Consider the following 20411-nt stretch of genomic DNA (forward strand, 5'->3'; position numbering starts at 1 on the left):
ACACCAGGGGATGTGTCTGGGTGATGACTGGAGAGGTGGCTGCTGGGAATGGGACATTATACAGTAACACTGTGGGATGTGTCTGTGTGATGACTGGAGACGTGACTGCTGGGAATGGGGCATTATACAGTAACACCAGGGGACGTGTCTGGGTGATGACTGGAGAGGTGACTGCTGGGAATGGGACATTATACAGTAACACCAGGGGATGTGTCTGGGTGATGACTGTATCACTGTGTGTGTGTCAGGTTCCTATAAGGTGTCAGGATGTCACTGTCTATGTCTCTATGCAGGAGGGGGAGTATATAAAGGAACACAGGGGTCTGTACAAGGACGTGATGATGGAGAATCACCTGCCCCTCACATCACTGGGTAAGAGAAGACTGTCATGTATTGTACAGGGGAGAGCAGGTATGGGGGCCCCCTATATACACACATCACCTGATAATCACATATATACACTATACTCAGTCACTGTGTGTCTCCTACAGATGGGCCCAGTAACAGAGATATCCCAGAGAGATGTCCCCGTCCTCTGTATTCCCAGGATTGTACAGAGGAGAATCACAGGATCCCACAGGAGGATCAGGTAGGTGGGATTTAGGGTCTCACCAATATACCAAAGTGACTGTCACTATATGATCTGTAGAGGAGATGTGTGTCTTATACACTGATATTATACTGTTTCACCTCAGTTTAATCTGACTGTATGCAAATGTCATTAGAGTGTTTGTTTGTTTGCTTTTTAGGCACAACGTCTATCTGATATTAAAATAGAAGATACAGAGGGAGAAGAAGAGACGTATGTGACTGATATAAATGCAGAAGATATAGAGGAAGAAGAAGAGACGTATGTGACTGATATAAAGGCAGAAGATATAGAGGGAGAAGAAAAGACGTATGTGACTGATATAAAGGCAGAAGATATAGAGGGAGAAGAAGAGACATATGTGACTGATATAAAGGCAGAAGATATAGAGGGAGAAGAAGAGACGTATGTGACTGATATAAAGGCAGAAGATATAGAGGCAGAAGAAGAGACGTATGTGACTGATATAAAGGCAGAAGATATAGAGGGAGAAGAAGAGACGTATGTGACTGATATAAAGGCAGAAGATATAGAGGGAGAAGAAGAGACATATGTGACTGATATAAAGGCAGAAGATATAGAGGGAGAAGAAGAGATGTATGTGACTGATATAAAGGCAGAAGATATAGAGGGAGAAGAAGAGACGTATGTGACTGATATGAATGCAGAAGATATAGAGGGAGAAGAAGATACGTATGTGACTGATATAAAGGCAGAAGATATAGAGGAAGAAGAAGAGACGTATGTGACTGATATAAAGGCAGAAGATATAGAGGGAGAAGAAGAGACGTATGTGACTGATATGAAGGCAGAAGATATAGAGGGAGAAGAAGAGACGTATGTGAGCGGTGATCAGCAGTGTAAGGAGGAGGAGATTCCTACAGATATCAGCACAGGTGAGTAATAAACACTTTTCTCTGACGTCCTAAGTGGATGCTGGGACTCCGTAAGGACCATGGGGAATAGCGGCTCCGCAGGAGACACGGCACAAAAAGTAAAAGCTTTAAGACTAGCTGGTGTGCACTGGCTCCTCCCCCTATGACCCTCCTCCAAGCCTCAGTTAGAATTTTGTGCCCGGCCGAGAAGGGTGCACACTAGGTGGCTCTCCTGAGCTGCTTAGAGTAAAAGTTTAGACTTAGGTTTTTTATTTTCAGTGAGTCCTGCTGGCAACAGGCTCACTGCATCGAGGGACTAAGGGGAGAAGAAGCGAACTCACCTGCGTGCAGAGTTGATTGGGCTTCTTAGGCTACTGGACATCAGCTCCAGAAGGATCGATCACAGGCCCAGCCATGGATGGGTCCCGGAGCCGCGCCGCCGGCCCCCTTACAGAGCCAGAAGACAGAAGAGGTCCATAAATCGGCGGCAGAAGACGTCCTGTCTTCAGTAAAGGTAGCGCACAGCACTGCAGCTGTGCGCCATTGCTCTCAGCACACTTCACACTCCGGTCACTGAGGGTGCAGGGCGCTGGGGGGGGGGCGCCCTGAGACGCAATATAAACACTTTTTTTGGCAAAATATACATCACATATAGCTCCTGGGCTATATGGATGTATTTAACTCCTGCCAGTTTTTCTGTAAAAAGCGGGAGAAAAGGCCGCCGAGAAGGGGGCGGAGCCTATCTCCTCAGCACACAAGCGCCATTTTCCCTCACAGCTCCGCTGGAAGGACGTCTCCCTGACTCTCCCCTGCAGTCCTGCACTACAGAAACAGGGTAAAAAAGAGAGGGGGGGGGGGGCACTAATTTGGCATATATAAACTACATAGCAGCTATAAGGGAGAAACACTTATATAAGGTTGTCCCTATACATATTATAGCGCTCTGGTGTGTGCTGGCAAACTCTCCCTCTGTCTCCCCAAAGGGCTAGTGGGGTCCTGTCCTCTATCAGAGCATTCCCTGTGTGTGTGCTGTGTGTCGGTACGTGTGTGTCGACATGTATGAGGCGGAAAATGGTGTGGAGGCGGAGCAATTGCCGGTAATAGTGATGTCACCCCTTAGGGAGTCGACACCTGACTGGATGGTCTTATTTAAGGAATTACGTGATAGCGTCAGCACTTTGCAAAAGACTGTTGACGACATGAGACAGCCGGCAAATCAATTAGTGCCTGTTCAGGCGTCTCAAACACCGTCAGGGGCTCTAAAGCGCCCGTTACCTCAGTCGGTCGACACAGACACGGACACTGACTCCAGTGTCGACGGTGAAGAAACAAACGTATTTTCCAGTAGGGCCACACGTTACATGATCACGGCAATGAAGGAGGTTTTGCATATTTCTGATACTATAAGTACCACAAAAAGGGGTATTTTGTGGGGTGTGAAAAAACTACCTGTAGTTTTTCCTGAATCAGATGAATTAAATGAGGTGTGTGATGAAGCGTGGGTTTCCCCCGATAAAAAACTGCTAATTTCTAAAAAATTATTGGCATTATACCCTTTCCCGCCAGAGGTTAGGGCGCGCTGGGAAACGCCCCCTAGGGTAGATAAAGCGCTCACACGCTTATCAAAACAAGTGGCGTTACCGTCTCCTGATACGGCCGCCCTCAAGGAACCAGCTGATAGAAAGCTGGAAAATATCCTGAAAAGTATATACACACATACTGGTGTTATACTGCGACCAGCAATCGCCTCAGCCTGGATGTGCAGTGCGGGGGTAGCTTGGTCGGAGTCCCTGACTGAAAATATTGATACCCTGGACAGGGACAATATATTATTGACTATAGAGCATTTAAAAGATGCATTTCTATATATGCGTGATGCACAGAGGGATATTTGCACTCTGGCATCAAGAGTAAGTGCGCTGTCCATTTCTGCCAGAAGTAGTTTATGGACACGACAGTGGTCAGGTGATGCGGATTCCAAACGGCACATGGAAGTATTGCCGTATAAAGGAGAGGAGTTATTTGGGGTCGGTCTATCGGACCTGGTGGCCACGGCAACAGCTGGGAAATCCACCTTTTTACCCCAGGTCACCTCTCAGCAGAAAAAGACACCGTCTTTTCAACCTCAGTCCTTTAGTCCCCATAAGGGCAAGCGGGTAAAAGGCCACTCATATCTGCCCCGGGGTAGAGGAAGGGGGAAAAGACTGCAGCAGGCAGCCTCTTCCCAGGAATAGAAGCCCTCCCCCGCTTCTGCCAAGTCCTCAGCATGACGCTGGGGCCTTACAAGCGGACTCAGGCACGGTGGGGGGTCGTCTCAAGAGTTTCAGCGCGCAGTGGGCTCACTCGCAAGTGGACCCCTGGATCCTGCAGGTAGTATCTCAGGGGTACAGATTGGAATTAGAGACATCTCCCCCTCGCTGGTTCCTGAAGTCTGCTTTACCAACGTCTCCCTCCGACAGGGAGGCGGTATTGGAAGCCATTCACAAGCTGTATTCCCAGCAGGTGATAATCAAAGTACCCCTCCTACAACAGGGAAAGGGGTATTATTCCACACTGTTTGTGGTACCGAAGCCGGACGGCTCGGTGTGACCTATTCTAAATCTAAAGTCCTTGAACACTTACATACAAAGGTTCAAATTCAAAATGGAGTCACTCAGAGCAGTGATAGCGAACCTGGAAGAAGGGGACTATATGGTGTCTCTGGACATCAAGGATGCTTACCTCCATGTCCCAATTTGCCCTTCTCACCAAGGGTACCTCAGGTTCGTGGTACAGAACTGTCACTATCAGTTTCAAACGCTGCCGTTTGGATTGTCCACGGCACCCCGGGTCTTTACCAAGGTAATGGCCGAAATGGTGATTCTTCTTCGAAGAAAAGGCGTCTTAATTATCCCTTACTTGGACGATCTCCTGATAAGGGCAAGGTCCAGAGAACAGTTAGAGGTCGGAGTAGCACTATCTCAAGTAGTACTACGACCGCACGGGTGGATTCTAAATATTCCAAAATCGCAGCTGAGTCTGACGACACGTCTGCTGTTCCTAGGGATGATTCTGGACACAGTCCAGAAAAAAGTGTTTCTCCCGGAGGAAAAAGCCAGGGAGTTATCCGAGCTAGTCAGGAACCTCCTAAAACCAGGCCAAGTGTCAGTGCATCAATGCACAAGGGTACTGGGAAAAATGGTGGCTTCTTACGAAGCGATTCCATTCGGCAGATTCCACGCAAGAACTTTTCAGTGGGATCTGCTGGACAAATGGTCCGGATCGCATCTTCAGATGCATCAGCGGATAACCCTGTCTCCAAGGACAAGGGTGTCTCTTCTGTGGTGGTTGTAGAGTGCTCATCTTCTAGAGGGCCGCAGATTTGGCATTCAGGACTGGGTCCTGGTGACCACGGATGCCAGCCTTCGAGGCTGGGGAGCAGTCACACAGGGAAGAAATTTCCAGGGAGTGTGGTCAAGCCTAGAGACTTCATTTCACATAAATATACTGGAGCTAAGGGCAATTTACAATGCTCTAAGCCTAGCAAGTCCTCTGCTTCAAGGTCAGCCGGTGTTGATCCAGTCGGACAACATCACGGCAGTCGCCCACATAAACAGACAGGGTGGCACAAGAAGCAGGAGGGCAATGGCGGAAGCTGCAAGGATTCTTCGCTGGGCGGAAAATCATGTGATGGCACTGTCAGCAGTGTTCATTCCGGGAGTGGACAAGTGGGAAGCAGACTTCCTCAGCAGGCACGACCTCCACCCGGGAGAGTGGGGACTTCATCCGGAAGTCTTCCACATGTTTGTGAACCGTTGGGAAAAACCAAAGGTGGACATGATGGCGTCCCGCCTCAACAAAAAACTAGACAGGTATTGCGCCAGGTCAAGGGTCCCTCAGGCAATAGCTGTGGACGCTCTGGTAACACCTTGGGTGTTCCAGTCAGTGTATGTGTTCCCTCCTCTGCCTCTCATACCCAAGGTACTGAGAATTATAAGACGGAGAGGAGTAAGAACTATACTCGTGGCTCCGGATTGGCCAAGAAGGACTTGGTACCCGGAACTTCAAGAGATGCTCACAGAGGACCCATGGCCTCTGCCACTAAGAAGGGACCTGCTTCAGCAAGGACCCTGTCTGTTCCAAGACTTACCGCGGCTGCGTTTGACGGCATGGCGGTTGAACGCCGGATCCTGAAGGAAAAAGGCATTCCGGAGGAAGTCATCCCTACCCTGATCAAAGCCAGGAAGGAGGTGACCGCACAACATTATCACCGTATTTGGCAAAAATATGTTGCTTGGTGTGAGGCCAGGAGGGCCCCGACGGAGGAATTTCAACTGGGTCGATTCCTGCAAACAGGAGTATCTATGGGCCTCAAATTGGGGTCCATTAAGGTTCAACTTTCGGCCCTGTCAATTTTCTTCCAGAAAGAATTGGCTTCAGTTCCTGAAGTCCAGACATTTGTCAAGGGAGTACTGCATATACAGCCCCCCTTTGTGCCTCCAGTGGCAACGTGGGATCTCAATGTAGTTCTGGGATTCCTCAAATCACATTGGTTTGAACCGCTCAAATCTGTGTATTTAAAATATCTCACATGGAAAGTGACCATGCTGCTGGCCCTGGCCTCGGCCAGGCGAGTGTCAGAATTGGCGGCTTTATCTTACAAAAGCCCATATCTGATTTTCCATTCGGACAGGGCAGAACTGCGGACCCGTCCCCAGTTTCTCCCTAAGGTGGTGTCAGCGTTTCACCTGAACCAACCTATTGTGGTGCCTGCGGCTACTAGGGACTTGGAGGACTCCAAGTTGCTAGACGTTGTCAGAGCCCTAAAAATATATATTCAAGGACGGCTGGAGTCAAAGTCTGACTCGCTGTTTATACTGTATGCACCCAACAAGCTGGGTGCTCCTGCTTCTAAGCAGACGATTGCTCGTTGGATTTGTAGTACAATTCAGCTTGCACATTCTGTGGCAGGCCTGCCACAGCCAAAATCTGTAAATGCCCACTCCACAAGGAAGGGGGGCTCATCTTGGGCGGCTGCCCGAGGGGTCTCGGCTTTACAACTTTGCCGAGCAGCTACTTGGTCAAGGGCAAACACGTTTGCAAAATTCTACAAATTTGATACCCTGGCTGAGGAGGACCTGGAGTTCTCTCATTCGGTGCTGCAGAGTCATCCGCACTCTCCCGCCCGTTTGGGAGCTTTGGTATAATCCCCATGGTCCTTACGGAGTCCCAGCATCCACTTAGGACGTCAGAGAAAATAAGAATTTACTTACCGATAATTGTATTTCTCGTAGTCCGTAGTGGATGCTGGGCGCCCATCCCAAGTGCGGATTGTCTGCAATACTTGTACATAGTTATTGTTACAAAAATCGGGTTTTGTATTGTTGAGAGCCATCTTTGCAGAGGCTCCTCTGTTATCATGCTGTTAACTGGGTTCAGATCACAGGTTGAACAGTGTGATTGGTGTGGCTGGTATGAGTCTTACCTGGGATTCAAAATCCTTCCTTATTGTGTACGCTCGTCCGGGCACAGTATCCTAACTGAGGCTTGGAGGAGGGTCATAGGGGGAGGAGCCAGTGCACACCAGCTAGTCTTAAAGCTTTTACTTTTTGTGCCCTGTCTCCTGCGGAGCCGCTATTCCCTTGGTCCTTACGGAATCCCAGCATCCACTATGGACTACGAGAAATAGAATTATCGGTAAGTAAATTCTTATTTTCTCTAACGTCCTAGTGGATGCTGGGAACTCCGTAAGGACCATGGGGAATAGCGGACTCCGCAGGAGACTGGGCACTCTAAAAGAAAGATTAGGTACTATCTGGTGTGCACTGGCTCCTCCCTTTATGCCCCTCCTCCAGACCTAAGTTAGAATCTGTGCCCGGCTCGAGCTGGTTGCACACTAGGGGCTCTCCTGAGCTTCTAGTAAAGAAAGTATTTATTAGGTTTTTTATTTTCAGTGAGATCTGCTGACAACAGACTTACTGCTACGAGGGACTTAGGGGAGAGAAGCGAACCTACCTGCTTGCAGCTAGCTTGGGCTTCTAGGCTACTGGACACCATTAGCTCCAGAGGGATCGAACACAGGCCCAGCCTCGGTCGTCCGGTCCCGGAGCCGCGCCGCCGTCCCCCTTGCAGAGCCAGAAGCAAGAAGAACGTCCTGGAAATCGGCGGCTAAAGACTCCAGTCTTCATTAAGGTAGCGCACAGCACTGTAGCTGTGCGCCATTGCTCCCTATGCACACCACATACTCCGGTCACTGATGGGTGCAGGGCGCTGGGGGGGGGGGGGGGGCCGCCCTGGGCTGCAATTAGAGTACTTTGACTTTGGCAAACAACACATAATATAGCCTAATAAGCTATATATGTGTAAAAATCCCCTGCCATAATACACTTATAAGAGCGGGAGAAGTCAGCCGAAAAAGGGGCGGGCCTATCTCCCTCAGCACACTGGCGCCATTTTCTCTTTACAGTGCAGCTGGAAGACAGCTCTCCAGGCTCTCCCCTGCAGTTTCCAGGCTCAAAGGGTTAAAAAGAGAGGGGGGGCACTAAATTTATGCGCAAACTGTATATAAAAAGCAGCTATAGGGATAAATCACGTTCTGTTAGTGTAACTCCCTGATTAAATAGCGCTGTGGTGTGTGCTGGCATACTCTCTCTTTGTCTCCCCAAAGGACTTTGTGGGGTCCTGTCCTCAGTCAGAGCATTCCCTGTGTGTGTGCGGTGTGTCGGTACGGCTGTGTCGACTTGTTTGATGAGGAGACTTATGTGGAGGCGGAGCAGGTGCCGATAAATGTGATGTCACCCCCTGCAGGGCCGACACCAGAGTGGGTGTATATGTGGAAGGTATTAACCGACAGTGTCAACTCCTTACATAAAAGGCTGGATGACGTAACAGCCGTGGGACAGCCGGCTTCTCAGCCGGCGCCTGCCCAGGCGTCTCAAAGGCCATCAGGGGCTCAAAAACGCCCGCTACCTCAGATGGCAGACACAGATGTCGACACGGAGTCTGACTCCAGTGTCGACGAGGTTGAGACATATACACAATCCACTAGGGGCATCCGTTGCATGATTTCGGCAATGAAAAATGTGTTACACATTTCTGACATTAACCCAAGTACCACTAAAAAGGGGTTTTATGTTTGGGGAGAAAAAGCAGCCAGTGTTTTGTTCCCCCATCAGATGAGTTGAATGGAGTGTGTGAAGAAGCGTGGGGTTCCCCCGATAAGAAACTGGTAATTTCTAAAAAGTTACTGATGGAGTACCCTTTCCCGCCAGAGGATAGGTCACGTTGGGAGATATCCCTAGGGTGGATAAGGCGCTCACACGTTTGTCAAAAAAGGTGGCACTGCCGTCTCGGGATACGGCCACCTTGAAGGAGCCTGCTGATAGAAAGCAGGAGGCTATCCTGAAGTCTGTATATACATACTCAGGTACTATACTGAGACCTGCAATTGCCTCAGTATGGGTGGTCTGATACCCTGTAAGATAATATTGTTACCCTCGACAGGGATATTATTTTGCTAACCATAGAGCATATTAAAGACGTCGTCTTATATATGAGAGATGCACAGAGGGATATTTGCCGGCTGGCATCCAGATTTAATGCAATGTCCATTTCTGCCAGGAGGGTATTAGGGACCCGGCAGTGGACAGGTGATGCTGATTCTAAAAGGCACATGGAGATTCTGCCTTATAAGGGTGAGGAATTGTTTGGGGATGGTCTCTCGGACCTCGTATCCACAGCAACAGCTGGGAAGTAAAAAGTTTTACCTCAGTTCCCTCACAGCCTAAGAAAGCACCGTATTATCAGAAACAGTCTTTTTGGCCACAGAAAAGCAAGCGGGTCAAAGGCGCTTCCTTTCTGCACAGAGGGAAGAGGTGGATCCCTGGGTTCTGCAAGTAGTATCACAGGGATACAAGCTGGAGTTCGAGGCGACTCCCTCTCACCGTTACCTCAAATCAGCCTTACCTGCTGCCCTCGGAGAAAGGGAGGTAGTACTGGCGGCAATTCACAAGCTGTATCTTCAGCAGGTGATAATCAAGGTACCCCTCCTTCAACAGGGACGGGGTTACTATGCCACAATGTTTGTGGTACCGAAACCAGAGGGTTCGGTGAGACTCTTTCTAAATTTAAAATCCTTGAACATTTATATAAAAAAGTTCAAGTTCAAGATGGAATCGCTCAGAGCGGTTATTGCAAGCCTGGAAGAGGGGGATTTTATGGTGTCATTGGACATCAAGGATGCTTACCTGCATGTCCCCAATTATCCACCCCACCAGGAGTACCTCAGGTTTGTGGTACAGGAATGTCATTACCAATTCCAGACGCTGCCGTTTGGTATGTCCAAGGCACCGAGGGTATTTACCAAGGTAATGGCCGAAATGATGATGCTCCTCCGAAAGAAGGGAGTCATGATTATTCCGTACTTGGACGATCTCCTTATAAAGGCGAGGTCCAAAGAGCAGTTGCTAGTCAGCGTAGACCTATCTCAGGAAGTGCTACATCAGCACGGCTGGATTCTGAATATCCCAAAGTCACAGCTGATTCCTGCGATGCGTCTGCTGTTCTTGGGCATGATTCTGGACACAGAACAGAAGAAGATATTTCTCCTGGTGGAGAAGGCCCAGGAATTATCATCTCTGGTCAGGGACCTCCTGAAACCAAAGCAGGTGTCGGTGCATCACTGCACGCGAGTCCTGGGAAAGATGGTAGCTTCTTACGAAGCAATTCCCTTCGGCAGATTCCATGCAAGGATCTTCCAGTGGGATCTGTTGGACAAGTGGTCCGGATCGCATCTCCAGATGCATGGGTTAATCACCCTGTTCCCGAGGGCCAGGGTGTCTCTGCTGTGGTGGCTGCAGAGTGCTCCTCTGCTCGAAGGCCGCAGATTCGGCATACAGGACTTGGTCCTGGTGACCACGGATGCAAGCCTCCGAGGTTGGGGGGGCAGTCACCCAGGGAAGAAACTTCCAAGGACAATGGTTGAGTCAGGAAACTTCCCTACACATAAATATTCTGGAACTAAGTGCCGTTTCCAACACCCTGAGTCAAGCAGAACCCCTGCTTCAAAATCAACCGGTTCTGATTCAGTCAGACAACATCACAGCGGTCGCCCATGTAAACCGCCAGGGCGGCACAAGAAGCAGGGTGGCAATGGCAGAAGCCACAAGGATTCTTCGATGGGCGGAGAATCACGTGATAGCACTGTCAGCAGTGTTCATTCCAGGAGTGGACAACTGGGAAGCAGACTTCCTCAGCAGGCACGACCTCCACCCGGGAGAGTGGGGGCTTCATCCAGAAGTCTTCCAGCTGATTGTGAACCGTTGAAAACGGCCACAGGTGGACATGATGGCGTCCCGCCTCAACAAAAAGCTAAAAAGATATTGCGCCAGGTCAAGGGACCCTCAGGCGATAGCTGTGGACGCTCTAGTGACACCGTGGGTGTACCAGTCGGTTTATGTGTTCCTTCCTCTCCCCCTCATACCCAAGGTACTGAGAATAATACGAAGGAGAGGAGTAAGAACTATACTCGTGGTTCCGGATTGGCCAAGAAGAGCTTGGTACCCAGAACTGCAAGAGATGATATCAGAGGACCCTTGGCCTCTGCCGCTCAGACAGGACCTGCTGCAGCAGGGGCCCTGTCTGTTCCAAGACTTACCGCGGCTGCGTTTGACGGCATGGCGTTTGAACACCGGATCCTAAAGGAAAAAGGGCATTCCGGAGGAAGGCATTCCGGAGGAAGTCATTCCTACGCTGATTAAAGCTAGGAAGGATGTTACAGTAAAACATTATCACCGCATATGGCGAAAATATGTGGCTTGGTGTGAGGCCAGGAAGGCCCCAACGGAGGAATTTCACCTGGGTCGATTGCTGCACTTCTTAGTCAGGGGTGACTATGGGCCTAAAATTGGGTTCCATTAAGGTCCAAATTTCGGCTCTGTCGATTTTCTTCCAGAAAGAACTGGCTTCACTGCCTGAAGTTCAGACTTTTGTTAAGGGAGTGCTGCATATTCAGCCCCCTTTTGTGCCCCCTGTGGCACCTTGGGATCTCAACGTGGTGTTGAGTTTTCTGAAGTCACATTGGTTCGAGTCACGTGGAAAGTGGTCATGCTGTTGGCCTTGCCTCGGCCAGGCGTGTGTCAGAATTGGCGGCTTTGTCGTGTAAAAGCCCTTATCTGATTTTCCATATGGATAGGGAAGAATTGAGGACTCGTCCCCAGTTTCTCCCTAAGGTGGTATCTGCGTTTCACATGAACCAACCTATTGTGGTGCCTGCGGCTACTAGGGACTTGGAGGACTCCAAGTTACTGGACGTAGTCAGGGTCTTGAAAATATATGTTTCCAGGACGGCTGGAGTCAGGAAAACTGACTCGCTATTTATCCTGTATGCACCCAACAAGCTGGGTGCTCCTGCTTCGAAGCAGACTATTGCTCGCTGGATATGTAACACAATTCAGCTTGCGCATTCTGCGGCTGGACTGCCGCATCCTAAATCTGTGAAAGCCCATTCCACGAGGAAGGTGGGCTCTTCTTGGGCGGCTGCCCGAGGGGTCTCGGCTTTGCAACTTTGCCGAGCAGCTACTTGGTTGGGGTCAAATACGTTTGCAAGATTCTACAAGTTTGACACCCTGGCTGAGGAGGACCTAGAGTTCGCTCATTCGGTGCTGCAGAGTCATCCGCACTCTCCCGCCCGTTTGGGAGCTTTGGTATAATCCCCATGGTCCTTACGGAGTCCCAGCATCCACTTAGGACGTCAGAGAAAATAAGATTTTACTCACCGGTAAATCTATTTATTTTTCATCCACTAGGGGTCACTGGAGTACTCTTGGGATATGGACGGCTTCCACCGGAAGAAGGCACTGAATAAATTAATTTTGAGACTACTCCTCCCCTCCATATCCTGCAGCACTTCAGTGTTTTTTCTGTGCTCGACACAGTTAGAAGGCATAGTGGAGCTCGTCCACAAAGTATTGGAATTTTTTCTAAGTTTTTTTTTTTTTTTCTTCAATTTCCACGTCCTTTCCCCCCTTCTAACAGGCGTGGGTCAGGGACAGTGGATGCGGCTGAGTAGCCGTGAGTGTCGGACCTCTCTGTAAAGAGCTCCCTCACTCCACTTGCAGGCTGCCTGCAGGAAAGCTGGACGGAGCTTGGATGAAAGCCCCGTCATAGACTTCTGTCACGGTCCAGGTATGTTGGGTTGGGGCGGTCAGCGTTTGCTGCCGCTCCACTGTTGGGGATTGTTGGGTACTCACCGCTGCCCGGAGCGCGTGTACAGGGGCCGCTTCACGGTCCATGCGGCGCGCTCTCACTCTCCGGCTCCCAGCATCCTAGGAGACCGCTGCTCCCTGCGCAGCAGCAGCGCTGCTTGGCTACACAGACACGCCGCCATGCTGTGTGTGGCGGGCGGGAGCACGTGTGCATAGGCCGCTCCACGGCTCTATGCAGCACGCTCTCTGCTTCCGCCATCCGCCCGCAGCAGCCGAGGAGTTCCGTTGTCCGGGGCCTACAGGACAGGCCGCTCACACGGCCCTTTGCAAAACTTCCACAGGCCCAGACCCGGTGCTGTACACGGAGGTCGTGGGAGTGGGGGAGGGGAGACTTTAACAGTATGGCAGTGTCAAGCTTTAAGAAAACACTTGGTGCTTAGTATGTTAATGTTCTCCTATCTGTTCCAGGTTTCCTATTTTACATCTCGGCTAAGAGTGGTACTAGGGGAATTTTGGGGTCAGTTTTCGTATTGGCAGGCACTGCACTTGCCTAGATATATACCAGGAACTTTGGTGTTATTACTGAGTCGTGCAGTCTGTCTGTGTGGAGTTTGTATTGTCTGTCATAATGAGTAAGACACCAGCAAAATCTAAGAAACATTTGTCATGTCATGTCTGTAAGAGTGTGTTGCCTGATGGATCCACCACATGTACAGCATGTGTTGTTAATACAGCCATAAATACGATTTCCATTCCAGAAGTAAAGCCAGCATCTCAGGACCCTCCATGGGCTTTACTTGCAGATGTATTAGTTGGTTTACAATCAGAGCTGGCCGCCTCTCGTGAAGAAAGAGAGGCGGCAAGATCTGAGTTTAAAATGAGACCATTTGAGTTACCTGGGGAGTCTCAAACTGGTCCTAAGTACACCTTGAGTGGAAAAGATAAGTTTCCTTTTCCTACTAATTTTCCTGTCCCTGGGATACTAGATCTCACTGAACAGGAGTATGAGGAGGGCGAAATAGAACAACAGTCAGAAGGTGACGACTTTGACAGCCCAGGTATTGACAATCTCATCAGAGCAGTTCGTCAGTCGCTGGAGTTTACAGAAACTGAGGAGCCACTGACGAATGATGAAGTAGTCTTTACTAAACGACAGAGATCTCCGATGTGTTTCCCTATCTCGGAATCTCTTAATAAAATGTTACTGGAGTCACGGAAAAATCCGGACAAACGGTTTTCTATTCCTCGTAGATTTAAATCGAGTTACCCGTTTCCAGAGGCCATGACAGCTACATGGGAGAACCCACCATTGGTGGATTCATCCGTATCTAAACTTACGAGGAAGTTAACCATACCAGTACCAACTGCTACTACGCTTAAAGACCCTGCAGATCGTAAAATAGAGGCTATGCTAAGGTCCATGTATACAGCAACTGGAGTGCTGTTAAGACCTGGGTTGGTTGGCATTTGGGTTACTAAAGCTTTAATGGTATGGATAAAAGAACTCAAATCGGCTCTGCAAGATGATCATCTTATACTTCTCGCGGATCAAATCTGGGAAGCTGCTGAATATCTATGTACAGCTTCTACTGACGTCTGTCAGCTTACTTCTCGCCTTTCCTCATCGCTAGTCATAGTACGACGAGCACTTTGGCTGCGTTCGTGGCAGGCAGAGACGGAGGTTAAAAAAGGTATAGAGGCATTGCCTTATGATGGCGAGAAACTTTTTGGTCCTGAATTGGACAAATGGATTTCTGAGGCTACTGGAGGGAAGTCTGTTTTTCTTCCATCGCCTACAACTATACCTAAACGGAAATATTCTGGTCCGGCGTTCAAATCCTTTAGAACTCAGCCCTTTCGTGGGCAGGGAGGAGCAGTCGCGCCGGGCAGAAGAGGTCGGGGACGTAGTGCCCGACAATCCAATGCACGTCGTCAAGACACCAAGACCACTAACAAACCAGTGGCATGACGGGCTCCCAGCCCATCTCGGATCTCCAATTGTGGGAGCACGCCTTCAGAGCTTTCAGGGGGCGTGGCTGCAAACGTCCACAGATGGGTGGATCCGCAATTTAGTATTAGAGGGTTACAAAATAGAGTTCGATTATCTTCCGACAGGAAGATTTTTCACGACAGGACTGCCTGTGTCGGACGACAAGAAAGCAGTTCTGCAGGTTGCCATTCAGTCTCTGCTGAATGCTGCAGTGATAATTCCGGTCCCTGTGCAGGAACAGGGGCTGGGCTATTATTCCAGTCTGTTTCTGGTACCAAAACCAGATGGCTCAGTCAGGCCAATATTGAACCTAAAAGGTCTCAATCATTACGTCACTTACCACAGATTCAAGATGGAATCTCTCAGGTCAGTAATTGCAGGGTTAGAGCCACAGGAATTCATGATTGCACTAGATCTCAAGGATGCGTATTTGCACATTCCGATTTGGCCACCTCACCAGAGGTTTTTAAGGTTTGCGATAAGGCGAGACCATTACCAATTTCAGGCTCTACCGTTTGGCCTCTCATCAGCGCCTCGGGTATTCACCAAGGTAATGTCCGTGATGACAGCTCATCTCAGGTCCCTAGGGGTAATAATTGTTCCGTATTTAGACGATCTACTCATAAAAGCTCCGTCTCAACAATTGCTTCTCCAACATGCCTTGCTAACGTACAATGTACTAGTTCAGCACGGTTGGATAGTCAGTTTAAAGAAATCTCATCTAATTCCGTGTCAACGACTTCAATTCCTAGGGATGATTCTCGATACAGTAAAACAAAGGGTTTACCTGCCACAACAGAAAGTACAGGGCATTCGTCATCTGGTGCAATTAGTGCTCAAGCCACGCACAGTCTCAGTACATTTGTGCATTCGCCTTTTAGGCACAATGGTGGCGGCTTTCGAAGCACTTCAGTTCGGAAGATTTCACTCACGTCCGTTTCAACTGGAGGTGTTAGCACAGTGGTCGGGATCACATCTGCAGCTGCACCACAGGGTGAGGTTGTCACCACAAGTCAGGGTGTCTCTTCTCTGGTGGTTAAAAATACACAATCTATCTGCAGGGAGACGATTCGGCGTCGCGAATTGGATAATTCTGACAACAGACGCAAGTCTCAGAGGTTGGGGAGCTGTAGTTCAGAGTATCGGCTCCAGGGCCTCTGGGCGGATCACGAAAGATCGCTATCCATAAATGTTCTGGAACTCAGGGCGATTTACAATGCTCTAAGACAAGCGGTGTACATGTTTCGGTTTCAGACTGTTCAGGTGCAGTCAGACAATGCGACGGCAGTCGCATACATAAACAAACAAGGAGGAACGAGAAGCCGCATGGCTATGCGGGAAGTAGCTCGGATCCTCAGATGGGCCGAATATCACCAGGTGATATTATCGGCAGTGTTCATTCCTGGAGTGGACAACTGGGAGGCAGATTTTCTCAGTCGTCGGGATTTTCATCCAGGAGAGTGGGCATTAAATCCAGAAGTATTTCAGATGTTGATCCAGAAGTGGGGTTACCCTCAGGTGGATCTAATGGCATCCCGCCACAATCATCAGGTGTCAAGATATGTGTCCAGAACAAGAGATCCAAGGGCAGTGGCGGTGGATGCTCTCACAGCCACGTGGCCATACAGCCTTGTGTATCTGTTTCCACCGTTTCCGCTGCTCCCGCTGGTGCTAAAACGGATCAAAAGAGGGTTCGTCACAGTCATTCTAATAGCGCCTCATTGGCCTCGGAGGGCTTGGTTCTCGGATCTCCTCGGGTTACTCGCAGACGATCCGTGGCCACTCCCACTACGTCCGGACCTATTACAACAGGGTCCGTTCCTTTACCCCGATTTAGCGCGGCTGCGTTTGACGGGGTGGCTGTTGAAAAGGCCATCTTAAGGAAAGAGGGCATTCCTGAGTCTGTTATACCAACCATGGTACGAGCTAGGAAGCCGGTTACGGCAGCTCATTATTATAGAATTTGGCGTACTTATATAGGTTGGTGTGAAGCTCGGAAATTTCCGACATCGTCTTTTAAATTATCCCGTCTTTTGTTATTTTTACAAATGGGGTTAGATGGAGGACTACGTCTTTCCACACTAAAGGTGCAGGTATCTGCGTTGTCAATTTATTTTCAAAGGAAATTGGCCTCGTTGCAGTCAATACATACGTTTCTACAGGGTGTAAAGAGGATACAGCCTCCTTTCATTCCACCTACAGCACCATGGGACTTGAATCTGGTTTTAGATTTCTTACAGTCCGATTACTTTGAACCCTTACAACAAGTGGATATTAAATTTCTCACTTGGAAAACGATTTTTCTTTTAGCCTTAGCTTCGGCTAAGCGTGTTTCAGATTTGGGTGCCTTGTCATGCAAGTCACCGTATTTAATTTTTCATGATGACAGAGCGGAACTTCGGACGAATCCCGTTTTTCTACCAAAGGTAGTGTCGTCTTTTCACATCAATCAACCAATAGTAGTTCCTGTGTTAACAGGAGATTCTGGAACGTTGGATGTGGTTCGCGCATTGCGCATCTATGTTTCCCGAACGTCTACTGTGCGTAAGACAGATACGTTGTTTGTTCTCTATGACGCAGCTAAGAGGGGTTGGCCAGCCTCTAAGCAGACCTTATCCAGATGGATCAAACTGACTATACGTCAGGCTTACCTTCATGGTAGGTTACAACCACCTACTTCAGTAACAGCTCATTCCACACGTTCTGTGGGGACGTCATGGGCAGCGAGTCGTGGGGCTTCTACGACACAGCTTTGCCGTGCGGCTACTTGGTCGTCAGTGCACACGTTTGTGCGCTTTTACAAGTTTGATACGTTCGCGGCATCAGCATCTAGCTTTGGCCGTTTAGTGTTACAAGTGCCAAACAGCTCTCCCGCCACGGAGGAGACTTTGGTACATCCCAAGAGTACTCCAGTGACCCCTAGTGGATGAAAAAGAAAATAGGATTTTGGTACTTACCAGGTAAATCCTTTTCTTTGAATCCATAGGGGGCACTGGACGCCCACCCAGAGCAGTTTACCTGTTTTAGGAGTTCAGTGGTTCTTATGGTAACACACTTTCACGACTGGTTTAAATTTAACAAGGGTTAATCAGTTATGGTGTCAACTGTTTAGTTGTCTGTTACGTTGTGTCAACTTTATTGTTGTCTGTGAGACTATATGTAATTCTCCTTTTGTCAATCTCTCTATCGATCCTGTTCGGCTCAGTAAAAAACACTGAAGTGCTGCAGGATATGGAGGGGAGGAGTAGTCTCAAAATTAATTTATTCAGTGCCTTCTTCCGGTGGAAGCCGTCCATATCCCAAGAGTACTCCAGTGCCCCCTATGGATTCAAAGAAAAGGATTTACCTGGTAAGTACCAAAATCCTATTTTCTCGTAGTCCGTAGTGGATACTGGGCGCCCATCCCAAGTGCGGATTGTCTGCAATACTTGTTTATAGTTATTGTTAAACTAACGGGTTATTGTTGAGAAGCCATCTGTTGAGAGGCTTCGTTGTTTTCATACTGTTAACTGGGTATAGTATCACGAGTTGTATGGTGTGATTGGTGTGGCTAGTATGAGTCTTACCCGGGATTCAAAATCCTTCCTAAATTGTGTCAGCTCTTCCGGGCACAGTATCCTAACTGGGGTCTGGAGGAGGGTCATAGTGGGAGGAGCCAGTGCACACCAGTTAGTCCTAAAGCTTTCTTTAGTTTGTGCCCAGTCTCCTGCGGAGCCGCTAATCCCCATGGTCCTTACGGAGTCCCAGCATCCACTACGGACTACGAGAAATAGATTTACCGGTGAGTAAAATCTTATTTTTAATACCTACCGGTTACAGACTCAGTCTCTACAGCTACTGCTGGAAAATCGTCATTTTTACCTTATGTTCCCCCAAAACATAAGAAAACGCATCATCAAATGCAGTCCTTTCGGCCCAATAGATACCGAAGAGGAAGATGCTCTGCCTTCCTTGCTGCTAGAGGCAGGCAAAGAGGTAAAAGAAACCCAGGCTTCTCTGCCTCCCAAGAACAGAAGTCCTCCCCGGCTTCTGCCAAGTCCACCGCATGACGCTGGGGTTTCCCTGCGGGAGTCCTCGCCGGTTGGGGCACGTCTCAAGCTCTTCAGCCAGGTCTGGGTTTGCTCGGGCCTGGAACCTTGGATTTTAAAAATTGTGTCAGAAGGGTACAAACTAGAATTTTAAGACGTTCCCCCTCGCCGATTTTTAAAATCAGCCTTGCCAGCTTCTCTGACCGGCAGAGAGGTAGTGTGCGACACAATACAAAAATTGTGTCAGAACCAGGTCATTATCACGGTTCCCCTGCGCAACAGGGACAAGGCTTTTATTCCAGCTTATTCGTGGTTCCGAAGCCGGACGGCTCGGTCAGACCGATCCTCAACCTTAAAGACCTAAATTTCTTTCTGCAGAAATTCAAATTCAAGATGGAGTCTCTTAGAGCAGTGATCTCCAGTCTGGAGGAAGGGGACTTTATGGTCTCCTTAGACATAAAGGATGCCTACCTACAAGATTTACTGCGGCTACGTTTGACGGCATGGCGGTTGAACGCCAGATTCTAGCCCAGAAGGGAATTCCCAGTGAAGTCATTCCCACTCTTATTCAGGCTAGAAAGGATGTTACGGCAAAACACTATCACCACATTTGGAGGAAATATATTTCCTGGTGCGAGTCCAAGAAGGCTCCTGCGGATATTTTTTAACTTGGACGTTTTCTCCACTTTTTACAAGCTGGAGTGGATGCGGGCCTTAAATTAGGATCCATTTAAGTACAGATTTCTGCATTGTCAGTTTTCTTTCAGAAACAATTGGCCTCACTTCCTGAGGTGCAAACGTTTGCAAAAGGGGTGTTACACATCCAACCTCCTTTTGTGCCTTCTGTGGCACCTTGGGACCTTAACGTGATGTTACAGTTCCTTCAATCTCACTGGTTTGAACCTTTTTCAAAAGGTGGATTTCAAATTCCTCACTTGGAAAGTGGTCATTTTATTGGCCTTGGCATCTGCACGGCGGGTGTCCGAATTGGCGGCCTAGTCTCACAAGAGCCCTTATTTGATCTTCCATGAAGATAGAGCAGAGTTGAGAACTCGTCAACAGTTTCTGCCGAAGGTGGTTTCTTCTTTTCATATAAACCAACCTAATGTCCGTCTCCCTCGGCACAGTTCCTATAACTGAGGTCTGGAGGAGGGGCATAGAGGGAGGAGCCAGTTCACGCCCTTATTAAAGTCTTAAAGTGCCCATTTCTCCTACGGATCCTGTCTATACCCCATGGTTCTATTGATGACCCCAGCATCCTCTACGGACTCAGAGAAAAGGATTTACTGGTAGGTATTAAAATCCTATTATTTATTAGTGCGCAAGCAGGACAGCATTTTCTCTTCTTTGGTGTTTTATTATTACAACCATGTCACCTCTAGTAATCCCACACGAGCTTCCATGTCTCCTCTAGTAATCCCACACGAGCGTCCATGTCTCCTCCAGTAATCCCACACGAGAGTCCATGTCTCCTCCAGTAATCCCACACGAGCGTCCATGTCACCTCTAGTAATCCCACATGAGCGTCCATGTCACCTCTAGTAATCCCACATGAGCGTCCATGTCTCTTCCAGTAATCCCACATGAGCGTCCATGTCTCCTCCAGTAATCCCACACGAGCGTCCATGTCACCTCTAGTAATCCCACACGAGCGTCCATGTCTCCTCCAGTAATCCCACACGAGCGTCCATGTCACCTCTACTAATCCCACATGAGCGGCCATGTCTCCTCCAGTAATCCCACACG

At 48.9% G+C, this 20411-nt stretch overlaps 1 protein-coding gene across 1 annotated transcript in view; it reads left to right on the plus strand.

Moving 5' to 3' along the window:
- Positions 1-20411, plus strand: part of LOC134983205 (zinc finger protein 271-like) — a 60173-nt gene that overhangs the window by 31236 nt on the left and 8526 nt on the right. The window contains exons 3-5 of the mRNA XM_063948946.1: positions 294-372; positions 492-589; positions 750-1485. Of these exons, the coding sequence (XP_063805016.1) occupies positions 339-372; positions 492-589; positions 750-1485 (868 nt within the window). The 5' untranslated portion in view covers positions 294-338. The remainder of the gene's footprint in view (positions 1-293; positions 373-491; positions 590-749; positions 1486-20411) is intronic.

This window comes from Pseudophryne corroboree (genome assembly GCF_028390025.1).
Source record: "Pseudophryne corroboree isolate aPseCor3 chromosome 3 unlocalized genomic scaffold, aPseCor3.hap2 SUPER_3_unloc_10, whole genome shotgun sequence".
Classification (NCBI taxonomy): domain Eukaryota; kingdom Metazoa; phylum Chordata; class Amphibia; order Anura; family Myobatrachidae; genus Pseudophryne; species Pseudophryne corroboree.